The sequence below is a fragment of the Ahaetulla prasina genome, chromosome 1, assembly GCF_028640845.1.
Source record: "Ahaetulla prasina isolate Xishuangbanna chromosome 1, ASM2864084v1, whole genome shotgun sequence".
Classification (NCBI taxonomy): Eukaryota; Metazoa; Chordata; class Lepidosauria; order Squamata; family Colubridae; genus Ahaetulla; species Ahaetulla prasina.
This window is the reverse complement of record NC_080539.1, coordinates 59,474,676-59,491,768: the sequence shown is the minus strand read 5'-3', so window position 1 is coordinate 59,491,768 and position 17,093 is coordinate 59,474,676. Positions and strand designations below refer to the sequence as shown.

Sequence of the window (17,093 nt, the reverse complement as noted above, 5' to 3'; positions counted from 1 at the left end):
GAGAATGATAGTGCATGCTTTTGAGAGTACAGCTAGATACACAGCTTCCCTGTATTAAAAATCAAAGCCTAGCATTTTAAACATTTGTATTTTGCAGGTTGCTTTGACAGTCACAAACAGAGAACCGATAGTAATACTCTGAATCTTAAATGTCTTCAGAGAATAGAGGAAAGGGTATACTAGGTTATAAGTGAAGCAGCATGTATCTCTCTGTTTCCCATTGGTTGTTTATGCAACATCAATACAACACGTTAGAAGCCAAATTACTAAACAAGCTGCCAATTAGGCTTGCAGTCAGCTGGATAGATTAGTAGCTAAGAGAAGCAGTTACAAGATTTTCATCTCTTGAGCCAATTACTCAAGTGAATTACCATCCACAGAGCTCCCTGGGAATTTAAGACAGAAAGACTTTTTCAGCAATGATAGGCATAAGTGAGACCCAGGATAAGGTTAGAGTTGTCAGATCATGTAGATTGGCCAAAAAATTCCATCTACGAGAAGACTTAAAGTATTTCGGATTTAGAAGTGCTGGAAAAGAAAATAATAAGTGTGCAAACTTGGTTAAATTTATGTATGTTAAAGTTACAAATAGAGGCAATCAGAACCAAAACTGATCCAGTGTAGTATAGAATTCTGCTATGGTAAAATGTTTAATTTATCATCTTTTATATGTATTTATCATTAAAAGTTTTAAATAAGTAAGGTGAGACAATACAGAAAAAGAAAGAGAAGCTACTACAACTTTCATCATGACCTTTAACTGGGTGAAACAGTGCATCTTAGGGCAACTATTCTGAACTAAAGTATCTCAAATGGGCTAACTTACAGAATATGTCCAAAAAGCAGGACCGAGGGATAGAATAGAATAGAATAGAATTTTTTATTGGCCAAGTGTGATTGGACACACAAGGAATTTGTCTTGGTGCATATGCTCTCAGTGTACATAAAAGAAAAGATACCTTCATCAAGGTACAACATTTACAACACAAATGATGGTCAATATATCAATATAAATCATAAGGATTGCCAGCAACAAAGTTACAGTCATAAGTGGAAAGAGATTGGTGATGGGAACGATGAGAAGATTAATAGTAGTGCAGATTTAGTAAATAGTTTGACAGTGTTGAGGGAATTATTATTTGGATTAAAATTTGGAAAAGTTGTGGCTGCTTCAGTGCTGCTGATGGCTGCTGTACTGTTGCTGTGGTCATGTGAGCTTCATTGTCAATGTTCCATGGCAGTTTCCCAGCCAATCTCACAGTCCATGGCTCCCCCATCCAGCAGCATCCACTTACTTGCTTCCTGGGAAGGAAGGAAAGGGAAAAAAGGAAGGAAAGGGGAAGAAGGAACAGCCATGTACCCTTCATGGCCCAAGCCACCCACTGCATACTTCCTCAACGTGTGTGCCAACTTCCCCAACTCATGTTGCTTTCCCTTCATGCCTTCGCTAACCCATTCTTGCCTACCCCCATACATGCACCCTTCCTGACCCGCACTGTGTGCCTTCCTTGACCCATATGATACCTCTTCAGTACTCCGCCATACCCTTCCCAACCCATATCATCCCCAACCAGCACAACAGCTTTTATACATCATTGTGACTCCCATGCATTGTTCTTGTTCTGCACCTCTCCCTGCACACCCCATTTGATCCATGAGAGATCTCTTGCACAACCCCATAACTCTCACCCTTCTTTACCTGCACCCCCACTGTAGCTCCTGCCCCACACAACATCTCAAACACACTGGAACTTTTCCTGACCTGTACCACCCATTTGCACTTCATCTCTGGTGCATGCTCATACCCCTTACAACCCTTTTGCACACCTTTCATGCATCCCACATACCATTCCTGACTACAATTTGCTCCCTCCCCCACTTAGCAGCAGCCACTTACCTGCCTGCTGACCTTGGACTTGCAGCTTTCTCCTGGCTTCCCCACTGACTTTCTCCCTACAAGTTTCCTAGATTTGAGGAAGTGAAGGAAGGAGAAAGGAAGCAAGGGAAAGAGTGGGGGAGGAAAGGAAAGGAAAGGAAAGGAAAGGAAAGGAAAGGAAAGGAAAGGAAAGGAAAGGAAAGGAAAGGCTTCCCTGTCAGCTTCCCACAAAGAAACTCAATGGGGAATTTGGCAGGAAGTCAAAAGTTGCTCTTACTTCAGCTGCTGTTTTGCCCACCCAAGGACATTCTGTTTCAGGTAAGGAAATGATGATTAAATGATGATGCAATAGGGCATGGGTTGCCTAGTTGCTTATAAAGCTTCAGTCCTATAAGTGTATAGCTCCTATTTTATTGCAGTAGCTTCTGCTGAGTTTAAGAAGCCGAACAAGGTGGGCATAGAAGTGTCCTGTTAGACAATCAGACAATCAGTTACACTGAATAATTAAAAACTACTACTTGGGAATTGGGAACAGTACATCAAATCTGTACTCTGTTTCTTTTTTTTTTAACATATGGCAAGGTGTTTGTATAGATCTAGTATTGCTGTGACATACACTTGAATTATTTAAAAGCAAAAACATTCCTTTCCAAATTAATTATTTTATTCATATACTTGTTAATCACTTAAAGTGTTCTTAATTAATAGAAGCTCTAATCTAATATTAAAATGCAGTGTACAAATATATATATATAACTGTCTAGCCATGAAATATATGCATAAAGTCCATGAAAGTAACGGTTGTTTCTTTCTAAAAATGCAAACATCTAAACCAAACATTATATCCCATGAAAATGGCATTTTCTCCCAATCTTGAATCTTTTAAATGTATTCAGTGTAGTGTTCTTCTAAAAAGCATAATCCTGTAAACTGTATTCCTATGGCCTAGGAGTACAGTATTTACAACCTGCCCATCCTGAGTGAGTTTTTCTTCCTGGTAAGCATACTTTGAATGGCATCATCAATCTTCTGTTAAACATAAAGCAGCATAAATTTGATTACAGACATGAAAATGAAGATTATTTTCTATTGTAGCGCTAGGACTTAAAGATTCACACATATTGAAAATGACATTTTTACTTAATTAAGGCCAGTTCTGTATTCAGCTGGTTTTCAAAAGTCCATTTAAAAGTACCATTTAAAAACTGACAAATCAAAAGCTATAAATGTTAGAAAATACTTCGTATATTGAATATAGTCAATACTTCTGACGTTCTTTTCAGTTTAAGACCTATTGAAATTCCCTAACTATTAAAATATTCTTACCATTTTTAAATACTACGTAGTTATAAAGTGTGAACTTCAACAAGCTGCTGTATCCTAAAATGATTAAACAGATGTGAAGTCTATAGCAGCATTAGACCTCTGATCTGATTTTAGCATACAGATGGAATTAAATTAATTCATAGCAAACTCTGTAAAATAAAGGGTATGGCACTGAATGCTAGTGCTCTATTTAACCAGAATGTACCTATACCAACAGCTGTTGAGAAAAATTGCATGCCTTAATTTTCATAGAAATCTACCTTTAATGACATCACATTATTTTGAAATAAAAATTAAATTGCAAATTTGTTTTCTTTTTGCCCCCTTTTTCCCTCTTTTTAAGGAATTCCCCTGATTTATTACATATAGACCATAGAATGTTTCATTTTTTTTTTCATATTGCAAGTAATATTTAAGCTGTGCAACACTTTGATACCTAAACAGTGTTTCAGAGCTCACGTGCACAAGCATAGCAACTGTCTACATCTCTGTAAAGTAACCACATAATCCCAAGAAAACTGCAGCCGTGAAAGGATTGCAGACATATGAAACATTTCTGCCTTATACACTTCAAAGCATCTTTTCAGAATTGAAATGCTATATAGATTTAACATATCGATTTAAATAGGTGTGATAGAGGCGTATCATGAAAAATACTATCTATTTCTACTTCTATTACTGAAGTTTAGTTTCTGTAATTTATATAAATCTTTCTAGCGTTTGGCTGTAAGGAGTCCCAAAGATGCTTTTTCAAGAGGACTTTCTGGTTTTTCTTCTTTGAAGACATTCTGGTTTTTTTCTTTGAAGATATTTCGCTTCTGATCCGAGAAGCTTCTTTAGCTCTGAAGAAGTTTCTTGGATGTGAAGTGAAAAGTCTTCAAAGAAGAAAAACCAGAAAGTCCAATTGCCTGGATGAGAATCTCCATAGGCATTCGGCTGTAAGGAATGTTTAACAAAAATACATCATGCAATGACATTGTCACATTCATATAATGCATTTTCTTTGAAATAAAGATGGAAATCAGTTTATACTATTTTCAAATTAGCATTCATTCTTATTCATGTGATTGTACTGATTAATGTTGAATATTCCTTTTTGTCTCAGGGTTTGTTGGTGAAAATGCTCAGCCAATCTCAGACAGCAACATTGGAAATCGGATGCTCCAAAGCATGGGATGGACGCCTGGCACAGGCCTTGGGCCAGATGGCAAAGGGATAGCTGAACCAATTCGGGCAATCCAGAGGCCAAAGGGACTTGGACTTGGATTCAGCTGACAGAGATTCCAACTGCTGGTTCAGACATCAACAAAACTAATTCGAACTTTGAATATCTGAAAGCATTCTAATTCGTTGCCAAAACATCCAGTGATACTTACTGTAATTTTTTAAATAGAGACGCTTCATTGTTTTCTGTTAAAGCTGTGTGGGGCCAGTCATTAGGACAGTCCTAATCTTTGAATCCTGAGTGTGTAATAATAATTATCTTTTAAATTGTACCTTTTTTTAAATTGTCTGTGATCTTAATTAGTTACATTGTCAAAAATTCTAAGAAATGATTAAATTCTCCTCCCACTTTTTAAAAGCCTTGCCAACACCATACATAAACCCATTATCCTTTGCTGGTTTTAACATGGGTCTTTTACTCTGGAAAGCTGCTTTGTTACTAAGGCGCCTTTTCTGGGAAGCATTTTGGTGCATTTCTCACATTCATTCCAAAAAGTTCTAGTGGGTAGTACAAAAGAAAGTCTGGTTGCAGAATTCTTTTTGTAATAAGAGGCAAAAATAGAATAGGAAAAGAGACCAGAGTTTACCTTTTGTATTGAAATGCACAAAATGCTTTGAGCTAAAGGCAGCATATGACTCTTTAGATGGGGTTAACAGTGTCATTTTTTTTATATGGGTGTGATAAATGTAATGAATATTAACAGGGTAAGGGGTTTCAATTGTTCTGTGGCACGGAATATTTTTATGCTATAGATACCTGTCTCTCCACAGATGCCCCCAGCCCATAGAACAAAACATTAGGGGCAAAGCCTAAATTAAATTGTGTGTATATAATTAAATTAATTACATACAAGTAATATGACCTTCTATTTATTTAATACTTCTCACTTTTGGGCACAATAATTGTGATTGCAACAGGTGCTACATCAAATTTTGGGGTCACATTTAGCCCTGGAGCCTCAGATGATGCACCCTCGTTTTTAAAATATTGCCATCAGACTCTATACAGCTTTGATTCAATTGGGTCTTCTAAATGGTTCAGTATTATGCAATCTCTCTAGATCAGCATAAATCGCTTCTTGCTTCAAAATGTGCAATTTTGCATGAGAAATGCAAAATGACAAATGATGAATTTGTCTTCCAACATTTGCAGCAGGTAACTCAATTCTCTTTTCTTATTTACACGCCCTCCTAGTACAATTTTAAACTTTTTTTTAAATTTTGATTTCTGGTGTCTTAGCTTGTATTCTTTCTAAAATAAAGATTTTAAACCTACTGTCACCTTTTACCATATCACTGTCTGTCTAACTTGATTGTCTAACTTGAGGGGATGGATTTAAACTGGGACCATATTAACTAGAGTCCATCCGTGTTAGTTTGGGAACTATTTCTGTAATTGACAAATGGTGCCTGCTAGTGAGAAGGAAGGCTTCCCAGGCACAAATTTTTTAAAAAGCAGCAAAGGGAATAGTAAAACAGACAACCTTTTGATAAGATTAACAATATTATACTTAATCTTTGGACTTGTCATTGTGCTGACATCTCAAATTCATTAAAGAGGACTTCCATCAATGCATTAATGATGTGTTCTAATTATTATGCTAGAATGGCATATCTGCTCCCCAAACTAATTGCCCTTTGAATTCATTAAAATACTCCTACCAGAATATGATCATAAGGCAGTTCCCAGGTTAAGAACATCCGACTTACAGGGAACTTGTACTTATGAATGAATTGCCATAAAGTCTATTATATTAAAAAAAATTAAGTTAAATGCAGTAATTAATAATTATGAACTCATAATGAACTCGTGCTACTTTGTGATGCTCTTGAAAACTGTGCGGCTTCAGCAGTTTGTTGTCTTGAGGAAGGAGATCACTTTGTCATTAGCACTGTGTGGAGTGTATAACTTTTTATTTGGCGTTAATTTTTCTCTTTTTTACCTTTGTAACCATGCTTCCAACGTGGAAGGCTGCTAAAAGTACTGAAGATGCATCAAAGAAAAAGCAAACTATTGTGTGAAAATAAAGTGTCAATAATAAAGTGAACAGAAAGAGATGAAACACCACCGATCACTAGAAAAATATTAGGCTACAATTCGTCAATGATCAGAACAATTTTGAAAGATAAAGTGGGAATAATGGAGCATGTGAAAGACCCTGCCTTCATGGAAACTACAATTATTACTAAACAATGCAGTTATTTAATCATTGAAAGGCTATTGATAATTTGGTTTGATTATCATAATCAGAGTAATATGCATATTAGCCTTTATTACAAGAAAAAGCTTGAAGCCTTTTTAATGATTTAAAAGATTCACATGCAGCAAGTGAAGGTAATTGTGATGAGGAATTTGTTGCAAATAGGGGTTAGTTCAATTGTTCCAGAATGAGAGCAGGTTTACAGAATATTAAAGTACAAGGTGAAGCAGAAAGTGTTGATATAAATGCTGCATTTGACGTTTCTGAAATGTTGAAATAAATTAATGAGGGAGGTTATTGGTTAGGCAAAATAATTAATGTAGATGAGATTGACTTATTTTGGGAAAAAATATGTGATCTACAAGAGGAAAAAAGTGCACCAAAAACCAGTAATGTATTGAAAAGTAGGCTAGCATTTTTATTTCAGGGTGATACATCCGGGGATTTCAAGATCAAGACTTTGCTTGTGTATCACTCCCTAAATCAGTAAACATTGCTACATCATTAAAGCATCTCTTCTCATTATTTAGAAGGCAAATGTAAAGTCTTGATTTACAAGTGCTACCTTTGAAGATTGGTTCTTGAACCATTCTGTCCTAGTGTTGAATGTTATTGCATGGCCAAGGAACTTTCTATTAAGATCCTCCTTGTGCTTGATAATGCACCCAAATATCTAAGCATGACCTTGTTTCTCCAAAAATAAGACCCAACCGGAAAATAAGTCCTAGCATGATTGTTCAGGATGCTCGTAATATAAGCCCTACCCTCAAAATAAGCCCCAATTAAGATTGTCGGCCAGATGGAGGCATTTAGTATCGTATTTCCCCCAAAATAAGATCTAGTTTTTCAAATATTTTGGAGCAAAAATATATAAGACCCAGTCTTATTTTTGGGGAAATACAGTAGATGATCTTCAACTCAATATAAAGGTCATATTTTTACCCCCCATCACCACATTGACACAGCCAATGGATTGGAGAGTCATGATTGCCTTTGTTTGTTTGTTTGTTTTATGAAGCCCATCTCACTATTAAAATGACTCTGGGAAGCTAACAAAATGATAAAAAGTAAAGTAATGCAAGACAATTAGGAGGAATTAAATAGAAAAGCTAAAAACCAAGACAATGTGTATTCTGGGGTGGGATCTTCTCTATCTGGTGAGCCACCATCAAGGTAGAAGGCCTTTAAAGGCTGATTATTTATGGCAGACATTCTCAGAGTTAGGCTAGCTGTCAGGACTATCCAAAACGATGTGATAATCATTTGAGTGACACTAAATAATTCTTCAACTTACAAATTTGACTTAGGAACAAATCTCTCTCATAACCAGGAACCAATCAGAATTTAGATGTTACACTTCTATCTTTGCTATTATTGGCACATCAACCTATCCAGATCATTGTGACAAACTCAGTGACCAGTTTTAAAGAATTGGTACTAAAATTCTTACATATTTTTTTCTTGTATTCTCATTGCAAATCCTTGGAACTCTTCCAAATTCTCAAGAAGGAGTTGGCCCTACAATGTAGCAGATGACACAGGGTCCACAGCAGGAGTAGGGTACTCTCCATTTTCAAGTGTACAGAATAATATTCAAGATAATGAAATTCAGATCCCCGAGTCTACTTGTGAATGGAGCAAGCACTCATTATTGCAGCTTGAGTTGCAGCAAGAACAGGCTGATTTCTGAATGGCTATCGAATTGTTCAGTGGCTGATAATTAGATGCCCTCAAGTCAATATTGACTCTTGGTGACTTGGTAGATTTATCTTTTCCATGATGATCTTCCCAACCAGGTCTCTTAGATTTTCAACTGTGTACCCATTTTGGCAGTAACTGAGTTCATCTGCTACATTCTGGTTGTTTTCTTCCATTTTTCCCAGTATTATAGATCTGTCAAGGGAGCCAGATATTCATGCAATGAGTCCAAAGTATGTTAATTAGAGCCTGGTATTTATGCCTCAAATAAGAACTTTAAACTGATTTGTTCTGTGTTTTTTTTTCCTCAGGATCCATGGTATTCTCAACAATCTTTACAATTTCTAAAGTTCAAAACACTCACTAATCTTTCTGTCCTGCTTCTTAAAAAGTGCAACTTCCATAGAGTATCACAGAAAACACAATCCTTATTTTTGTGAGTACAGATATGTCATAGAGAACATCATATACATATAAGGATTCTGATATTTATAAGTATAGACATGTTCATGGCTTTATAACACTTGTTTCAAAGTCTTCATTGTTACCTTACCAAGTGCTCATCTGCAGTGCATTTATTAGATGTTGGTTCTTTTACTGTTGATAGTCATTCCTAAAAAAAAACCCAGAAACTATCTACCACTTCAATATCTTCATTTTTAATTTAGAAGGCTGATTGCTATACCTGTTGTCATTAGTTTAGCCTTCATATATAATCTTATTCCCATTTTTTTTCATTGTGCTCCTTAACTTTCATTGCTAGATCATTTGCATGTTCAGCTATCAGAGTAGTGTTCTCAGAGTAACATTGCTGTAGTTTGGCTAGAATCTTTACTGATTCTTCTGTTACTTTTCTGTAGATATTCAATTGCATCAATTGCTGTAGCTTTCTAGCTTGGTACTGACCAGATTTAATCATTTACTAATATTAAGAGGGTTTTTTTTTTTCAAATAGGAAAAATCTTCTAAAATATCTTCGATGCTGATACTTCTACTGCACAGAATTTCAGTATACATCTATCTCTCTCTGGTCCTTTTTGATTTAGTTACTATCTCTCCATCGGTGTCCTTCAATGCCACTTCAAGGTTGGAACGTCTTTATGAGTTCAGGGAACTTTTGGAAGACTCATTTTTCAAAGGCTGTTTCTATTTTCGATGTCTTTAGCAATTTATTGTAATACTTGCTTCTCATCTCTTCTAGCAGTATCTAAAATTATTTGTTAAAATCCTCCCTGAAATTGTTGCTTTGTTTTCTCTTAAGTTTTGGCTTCACTTGGAAATTTCCATTTATTCTGACTTAATACCCCCACTAGATAGACCTGATCAGGAACTAAATAGACCTCTATAGGAAAACTAAAAATATTTATTGTGATTAGTTATACCAAAAGAATCTTGCAAGTCCAATTACGTTCCTCTTTCTTCTTATATTTAAGTCAGTTAGGATATTCATTTCTTTCATGCCAACTTCAACAACTAGATATCATAAGGTTTAGTTGCATCACAAACAGCATTCATTCCAGAGGTGAAATCCAGCAGGTTCTGGAAAACCAGTAGCGGAAATTTTGAGCAGTTCGGAAAACTGGCAAATACCACCTCTGGCTGGCCCTGGGGGGGGGGAATGGAGATTTTGCAATATCCTTCCCCCAGGAGTGGGGAGGCAATGGAGATTTTGCAGTATTTTCCTCCTGCCACGCCCACCAAGCCACACCACTCCCACAAAGCCACGGAACCCACAGAACCGGTAGTAAAAAAAATTAGATTTTACCACTGATTCATTCCCTGATTCATTCCCTGAAACATCCTAAGCAGCGGGGTCCATAATTGGCATTATATCACCATTTTTCATAGATTGCTATCCGATATAGGTACTTTAGTTGGATAGCTTTCATGCCTTGGCTGACCCTGCTGGGAACTTTTGGTATATATCCCAAGCATTCTTCAGTCATCCAAGCCCAAAGCGCCCCCACCATAATAAGGCAGCATATCTGGACATGTAGGGAAAGAGTTCAATGGAAGAAAAACAAGTGGCTGCCAAGGATGCACCTCTCTGTCTTAATATTAAGACACTAGTCACTTGCATTATTTCAGTAAATTGCAATCAAACAGACAAGGTATGGGTAAGCTCATGTTTCCAATGAAGAAAACAGACAGCAAGGAATCATACAGTATAGATATACCCTTGAAATTTCAAGCATTATGAAATGATTCAGATAGAGTTTCATTCTCCCCAGGTAAAATATGCCTAGAGTAGGTCTGCAAATGTGTGTATCTGATATGCTTTGCTGTTAACATTTGCTTTGTAAAAGTTATTTTCCCCACGACATGACAACCCTCTGGGCATATGAAGAAAAAAGAATGTCAAGCAGCTGTAAAGTTTTTTTTTTTCCTGGAGAAACTGTTCCTTTGCACTTTCAGTTTACATTGTCTCTTGTTTTCATCTTTCCCTCACCAAAATGCAGAAAACCTGAAGAGTTGGGTAGAAAGAAACCTTAGGTCTTGGTCAGACTGTACTTCTGGTAAAAAAAAAAAATTCCAGATACACTGTCACTTTTCCTTAATCACCGTTGCAGTTGTTTCTTTATTTGAGTAAAGATGACATTGCCTTAGAAAAATACTGAAGTTGGGAAGAACAATATCATCGCAAATTTAATATACCTGTCTTTGAAAGTGGAGTGGTCCTATAAGCCAAAAATCCAAAGAACCATATTACTTGGGATATCCATTTCTATACTTTCTATATTTTATAATTCTAAACTTCTATACTAAATAGAAATATAGTTAACATCCATACTAAATAGCTTTCCATGCTTCTTTCAACCATATTACTGATGATATCACCGACAAGGTTGGCACTGCCTTTTGTTATCTTCACCGCTCTCAAAAATACACCAATCGGCAGGTATCTTGTCACTCTGAATCCATGACAGGAAAAAACAGAAGTGGTTGTTGGGAAATGGGAAACCAGACACCAAGAGGGATAAAGAATATAATAGGATAAAAACAGATGGTAGTTCTAATATATATTACGTGGGAAAATATGTTTTTGTTTTCTTAGTTGTTGCAATATTATTTACATTTTGAGATTGTGTGTGTGTGTGTGTGTGTGTAAAATATTTTCTGCTGTATATAGTTAACTTATGGAAACCCCCACAATCAGATGTGAAGATATCCCCCAGTTAAGTCTCAAAGAAAAGTAAAAAAAAAACCATGGAGATTAAGATACCAGCAGCTACTATATTGTAGCTGTACTGATTGTTATATGGTTGCACACCATATAACAATCAGTACATCTTAAATACTAGTTGCTAGAAAGCAACAGTGGAAAAAGCCTAACTTTTCACCATCTGTGATGGTGAAAGGATGCATTTAGCCTGCTCAAGCACAGTTAGATATTCTTATCTAACCAGAATAAGTTTTTCAAATATTTTGCAAAGAAGTTAATAATGTAAGCATGTTTTTTTTTAAAAAAAAAGAAGAAGCACTTGGATTATAGGTGTCAGGATCTAAAGCATATATTTAAGTCGCACCCCATTTTTTTAGCAGCTTGGTAGAAAACAAATACAGGTAGTCCTTGACTTATGACCATAACTGAGCCCAAAATTTATGTTGCTAAGGGGGACATTTGTTAAGTGAGTTTTGCCCCATTTTATGATTTTTCTTGCCACATTTGTTAGGTGAATCACTGCAGTTGTTAAATTAGTAACACCGTTGTTAAGTGAATTTTCTTCTCCATTGACTTCACTTGTCAGAAGGTCACAAAACGTGATCACGTGACCCCAGAACAGTAGTGCGTTCTATTTATCTTTGCTACTGGTGCGGTATCCGGAGTGCACGCGCTGCGCTTCTGCGCATGGCCAGAGCATCTGTGATGACATCCGAGTGGGTGGGCGGAGCCTCCCGCCGCCGCTACTGCCGGTTTGCCCGAACTGGGGCAAACCCGTAGAAACCCACCACTGCCCCAGGACACCATAACCATCATAAATATGAACCAGTTGTCAAGCATCCACATGACCGTGGGGGTGCTGCAACAGCCATAAGTGTAAACAATGGTCATAAGTCACTTTTTTCAGTGCTGTTGTAACTTTGAATGGCCACTAAATGAACTGTTGTAAGTTAAGGACTCCCTGTACCCATCTACAGTTAAGATTGTTCTTTCCACCAGCATAGCTTAAAGAGCAGAATGGCTTAAGCTATGGAAGAGTCTTTTTTTTAACAAGTACATTGCTTGTTGCTATTCTGGCATATGGCCAACTGCATCCTATAGCTTCAGAACCTCAAAGCCAGCACAGTTCACTTCCAGAATCTCTATTAGTTTAGATTACTTCTTAGCTACTCTTTCTCTCATACTAGTTTAGTTTGGCTTTGTAAATCTCTTTCTGAATCCAGACAATGTTTACATACCAGACAATGGCATGTAAATCCAACATTTACACACCATTCGAAAGAGACAAAACAACAACAACAACAACCTAGGAAGAAAACATATCCCCTTCTGCAGTCCTCATTCAGATAAGCATGGATCAACACCAGATAAACAACTCTACAAAAAACAATACTCTAATCAAGAGGAAACTATGCTCCCACCAAAACTGGCAGGATAAGCTATTGCATGTAGACATGCAAGTGTTTTATTACCAAACTAGGTAACATCATTAGTGTTACTGATGCTAGCACTGATGATTTACCTAGTTTGATAATGAAATGTCTGCAGGAAAACAACCAACCTAAGAGAGCACCAAGGACCCCCCCCCCCAGTTTACCAATTATCCCCACACATTTATTTATTTAGTGTGTGGCTTACACTGTCAGGAGAATCTACACATGCTAGATACACAATGCAGTTCTGACAGCCTAGAATGCTAGTTCATTCTGTTCAGCACTTAAGTGCTTATCCTTGGTGCACCATAGGGAGCGAACTAACTTTACGCCAGCTAACTAGTGGCACTTGGGTTGCTGGCTCGTCCAGGCTCCTCCACCAGTCTCACCTTGCCCCATCTCATGTTGTGATGCTTTGCATCCAACCAGATCTAGCACCAGCTTTCGCTCTCCACACACACACACAAATGCGGCTAGGTTTTCCCCACCAAAGTGGTACCTATTTAACTACTCGTAATAGCAATAGCACTTAGACTTATATAGCACTTCACAGTACTTTACAGCCCTCAGTGATTTAGAGAATCAGCATATTGCCCCCAACAATATGGGTTCTCATTTTACCAACCTTGGAAGGATAGAAAGCTGAGTGAACCTTGAGCCAGTCAGGATTGAACTCCTGGCTCTGGGCAAAGTTAGACTGCAATACTGCATTCTAACCACCAGGGATCTAAGCAGCAATATTGCATGTTTTCGACCTACTGGATGGGCAGAAGCTAGGGATCAAGCGATGGGAGTTCACAGCCAGGCTCGAACCGCCGTACTACAGACATTTCTGGCCAGCAGTTTCAGCATCATTAAGTCTCTGTGCCACCGCATCCCCTATCCACACAGGAATAAACACTTACATTTCACATGATTTTAACTCTCAGGTACCATCAGTCTTGCCTACTATCATATGCAATACTGCATAAATCTTCCACATGGGTTAATTTCCTTAAATTAGGAGGAGAATTGTCTCCCTAATTTAAATAGATCAATTTTTTAAAAAAATTTTTTAGAAATGCTTTGATTAAAGTCAGGCTAAATTTCTTCATCCCCATTGCTCGCTGCTTAGAGTTCCTATGCTGTAAAAAATATTTCAATGTGATCTAATGACTCAATAAAGTATTCTTTTTATCATTATTATTATTCCCTGGCTTATTTCTAGTAGATGAAATCTAAACAGCTTTTGTTGCTACATTAGCTTTTCCAATATTATTGACCATACTTAAAGAAACATTGATCTATTAGAATCACAAATCACCATCAGGATAAAAGAGTATTAAGGAAAGACGAGTCCCCTCCCCCCACCTCATAGCACCTCGTCATTAGGTATTAAATACTCATTGATTTAACAGGTTTACTGTAATATATATTCAACTGACAAGTGGACCATGAAGGCTCCTTCTGGTGGTCTCCTACTAAGCACAGACTCATTACTTTACACACCTGATATTTTAAACAGATCCAGATTTCTCTGCAGTTAGTCAATCCCATTAGCTGTCAGTGCAATGATCTACTATTGCCATTTTTGGTTTTCTCTGTATGTTAGAGATGTCCCCTGTCTTTGAATTGTCAGATAGTATAAATCATCACCCTGATTCAGACATTGCTGTGTTTGCAGTGGAACAAGGAGACCTGATTTCCTGTCAACTTTTTTTTCAGAAAAATGTGTCAGTGTGTGCATTTTGTCACAGTTGCCTGTTATATTTGCAGAGCCAAGGTATGTGAGGAGTGAAGAATTATAACAGTTTCTTACAATAAAATGTCATGCTAATCTCTCCCAACTCAGCAAGCAAAATAATTGAAATTGTACAACATTTAATGATCTGTCATAGGACCAAGGCTGCTTAATAAGGCTAATTATATTAATGGTAAAGCAAGATACCTTTGAAATTAGATCAGTTCTTAGAGACTTCATGTACAACTGTTTTGTTTTCTTGAAAGCATTGCAGAAGTGGTTTGTTATTGCCTTCTTCCAGTTTTATATATTTTATTTATTATTATATTAATATTTATTTATTTATTTATTTATTATTCATATTTGTATACCGCCCTATCTCCCGAAGGACTCAGGGCGGTTCACAGGCAAATAAAACATTTATGTACAAATTAAGATAACTATTAAAAAACTTATTCTAATGCCAAATAATTAAAAATATAAATATAAATATTAAAACCAATTTAAAACCCCTATAAATTTAAAATCTAGTCCAGTCCTGCACAGATGAATAAATATGTCTTGAGCTCGCGACGGAAGGTTCGGAGGTCCGGAAGTTGACGGAGTCCTGGGGGGAGTTCGTTCCAGAGGGTGGGAGCTCCCACAGAGAAGGCCCTTCCCCTGGGCGTCACCAGACGACACTGCCTAGCTGACGGCACCCTGAGGAGTCCCTCTCTGTGAGAGCGCACGGGTCGGTGAGAGGTATTCGGTAGCAGCAGGCGGTTAAATTGATATATAATATAATTATATATTAATAATTATAACTCCAATTATTAAATTATTATTACTTTAAGGCTAAGCTACAATCCTCGGATTTTACTTTTTCAAGCTGGATCATATTAAGACATCTGATTTACTACCAGTTTAACATTTTTAGCAGAACAACTATTTCATATTGCATTCTTTCAGTCTGATTGGTTTAAAATACAAATACTGTTACTTGAATGCCATATAACAGCACCTCCTCTAATAATGGGGTATCCTGGATTAATTACAAAAGGATAAACATTTCCAAATTAATTCTACTTCTGTTAAATTTGCTTAATAATTATTTTTCTATAGTAAATAATTACAAATCATATTTATAGGCTATTGCTAGAGTTAAAAATATATTATGCAGTTTAAATTCATTGAGCTATAAACCATAAAACACTTTGATATTTTAGAAATCTAACTATGGTACAAATTGAATATTTGCCTGCCATTTTTAATCATGAATGTCCAAGTGCGTTGAAAGCCTAGCCTTCTGGAAGAAGGAAACAAAGGGGAAGAAAGGGGAAATGTACATGTCCAATGCATGGAACGTGAAATACAGTCTCCTAGTCATTTTTTTAAAAGTGCAAAATACCCCCACTTAGTTCAATCACAATTAAAAAAAATTTTTTCATATACCTTCAGGTCCGTTGGATTCCTGGTGACTACCTGGACAAGTCCCTTGGCAACAATTTTTACAAGTGGTTCATCATTTCCTTCTTCGTATATTTAGCCCAATCTGAATTTAATGCCAGTGGTAAAAACCTGGTTTCATTCCCAGATCTGGAAAACTTGAATTATGCAGTATTTTGCTGGCCGAGGCAACAATTTAAACTCTGTTGAGATCAAGACCTGTCCTCTCAAACATGAATGGCATCTAATTGATTGGGAACTTTGACAGCTGTAGTTCCACTGTTTCTGTCTTTCTTCATTTTTAAAATATCAAATCAAATTTTGCATGTTAAAGATATTTGCCACATTGACTTCAAGTAATCTCAGTTTTTCCAATTTCTGTAAATTTAGTACATATTAGACTAATACCCTGTTCTCCCCAAAATGAGATATCCCCTGATAATAAGCCCAATCGGGCTTTTGAGCGCATGGCAATAAGGCCAAGCGCTTATTTCAGAGTTCAAAAAAATATAAGACAGGGTCTTATTTTTGGGAAAACATGGTATTTCATGCTCCTTCCACTTATGACTTGAATGACTGTAACTTTGTTGCTTGTATCCTTACGATTTATATTGATATTGATTGTTTCCTGATTGCTTATTTGTACCCTATGACTATCATTAAGTATTGTACCTTATGATTGTTGATGAACGTATCTTTTCTTTTATGTACACTGAGAGCATATGCACCAAGACAAATTCCTTGTGTGTCCAATCACAATTGGCCAATAAAAAAATTCTATTCTATTCTATTCTATTCTTTTATTAATGGTGCCCTTCCATTTTATATTGTTCCAGACCTTTGTTTGGCGATAGGAGAAGATAATGCTTCATCTCAGAACATTTGAATCTTGTACTTCTGATATACAAGATGCAGATCATCACTTTCTAGCTAATCTCTTTGGCAAACAGAATTATGAATACAATGGTTATTAAAGAAGCAATGCCATTGTCTTCTATTTATAGGACTGTATAAAACCAGATTTGTA

At 36.6% G+C, this 17,093-nt stretch overlaps 1 protein-coding gene across 4 annotated transcripts in view; it reads left to right on the top strand.

Annotated features, from left to right (window-relative positions):
• Positions 1 to 7,103, top strand: part of GPATCH2 (G-patch domain containing 2) — a 100,898-nt gene extending 93,795 nt beyond the window's left edge. Inside the window, exon 10 of one of the 4 annotated variants that reach the window (XM_058165419.1) lies at positions 4,308 to 7,103. In XM_058165419.1, coding sequence (XP_058021402.1) covers positions 4,308 to 4,477 — 170 coding nt within the window. In that variant the 3' untranslated portion in view covers positions 4,478 to 7,103. The remainder of the gene's footprint in view (positions 1 to 4,307) is intronic. The other 3 variants (XM_058165417.1, XM_058165418.1, XM_058165420.1) reach the window with 3 other exon arrangements.
• Positions 7,104 to 17,093: the final 9,990 nt, after the last annotated feature.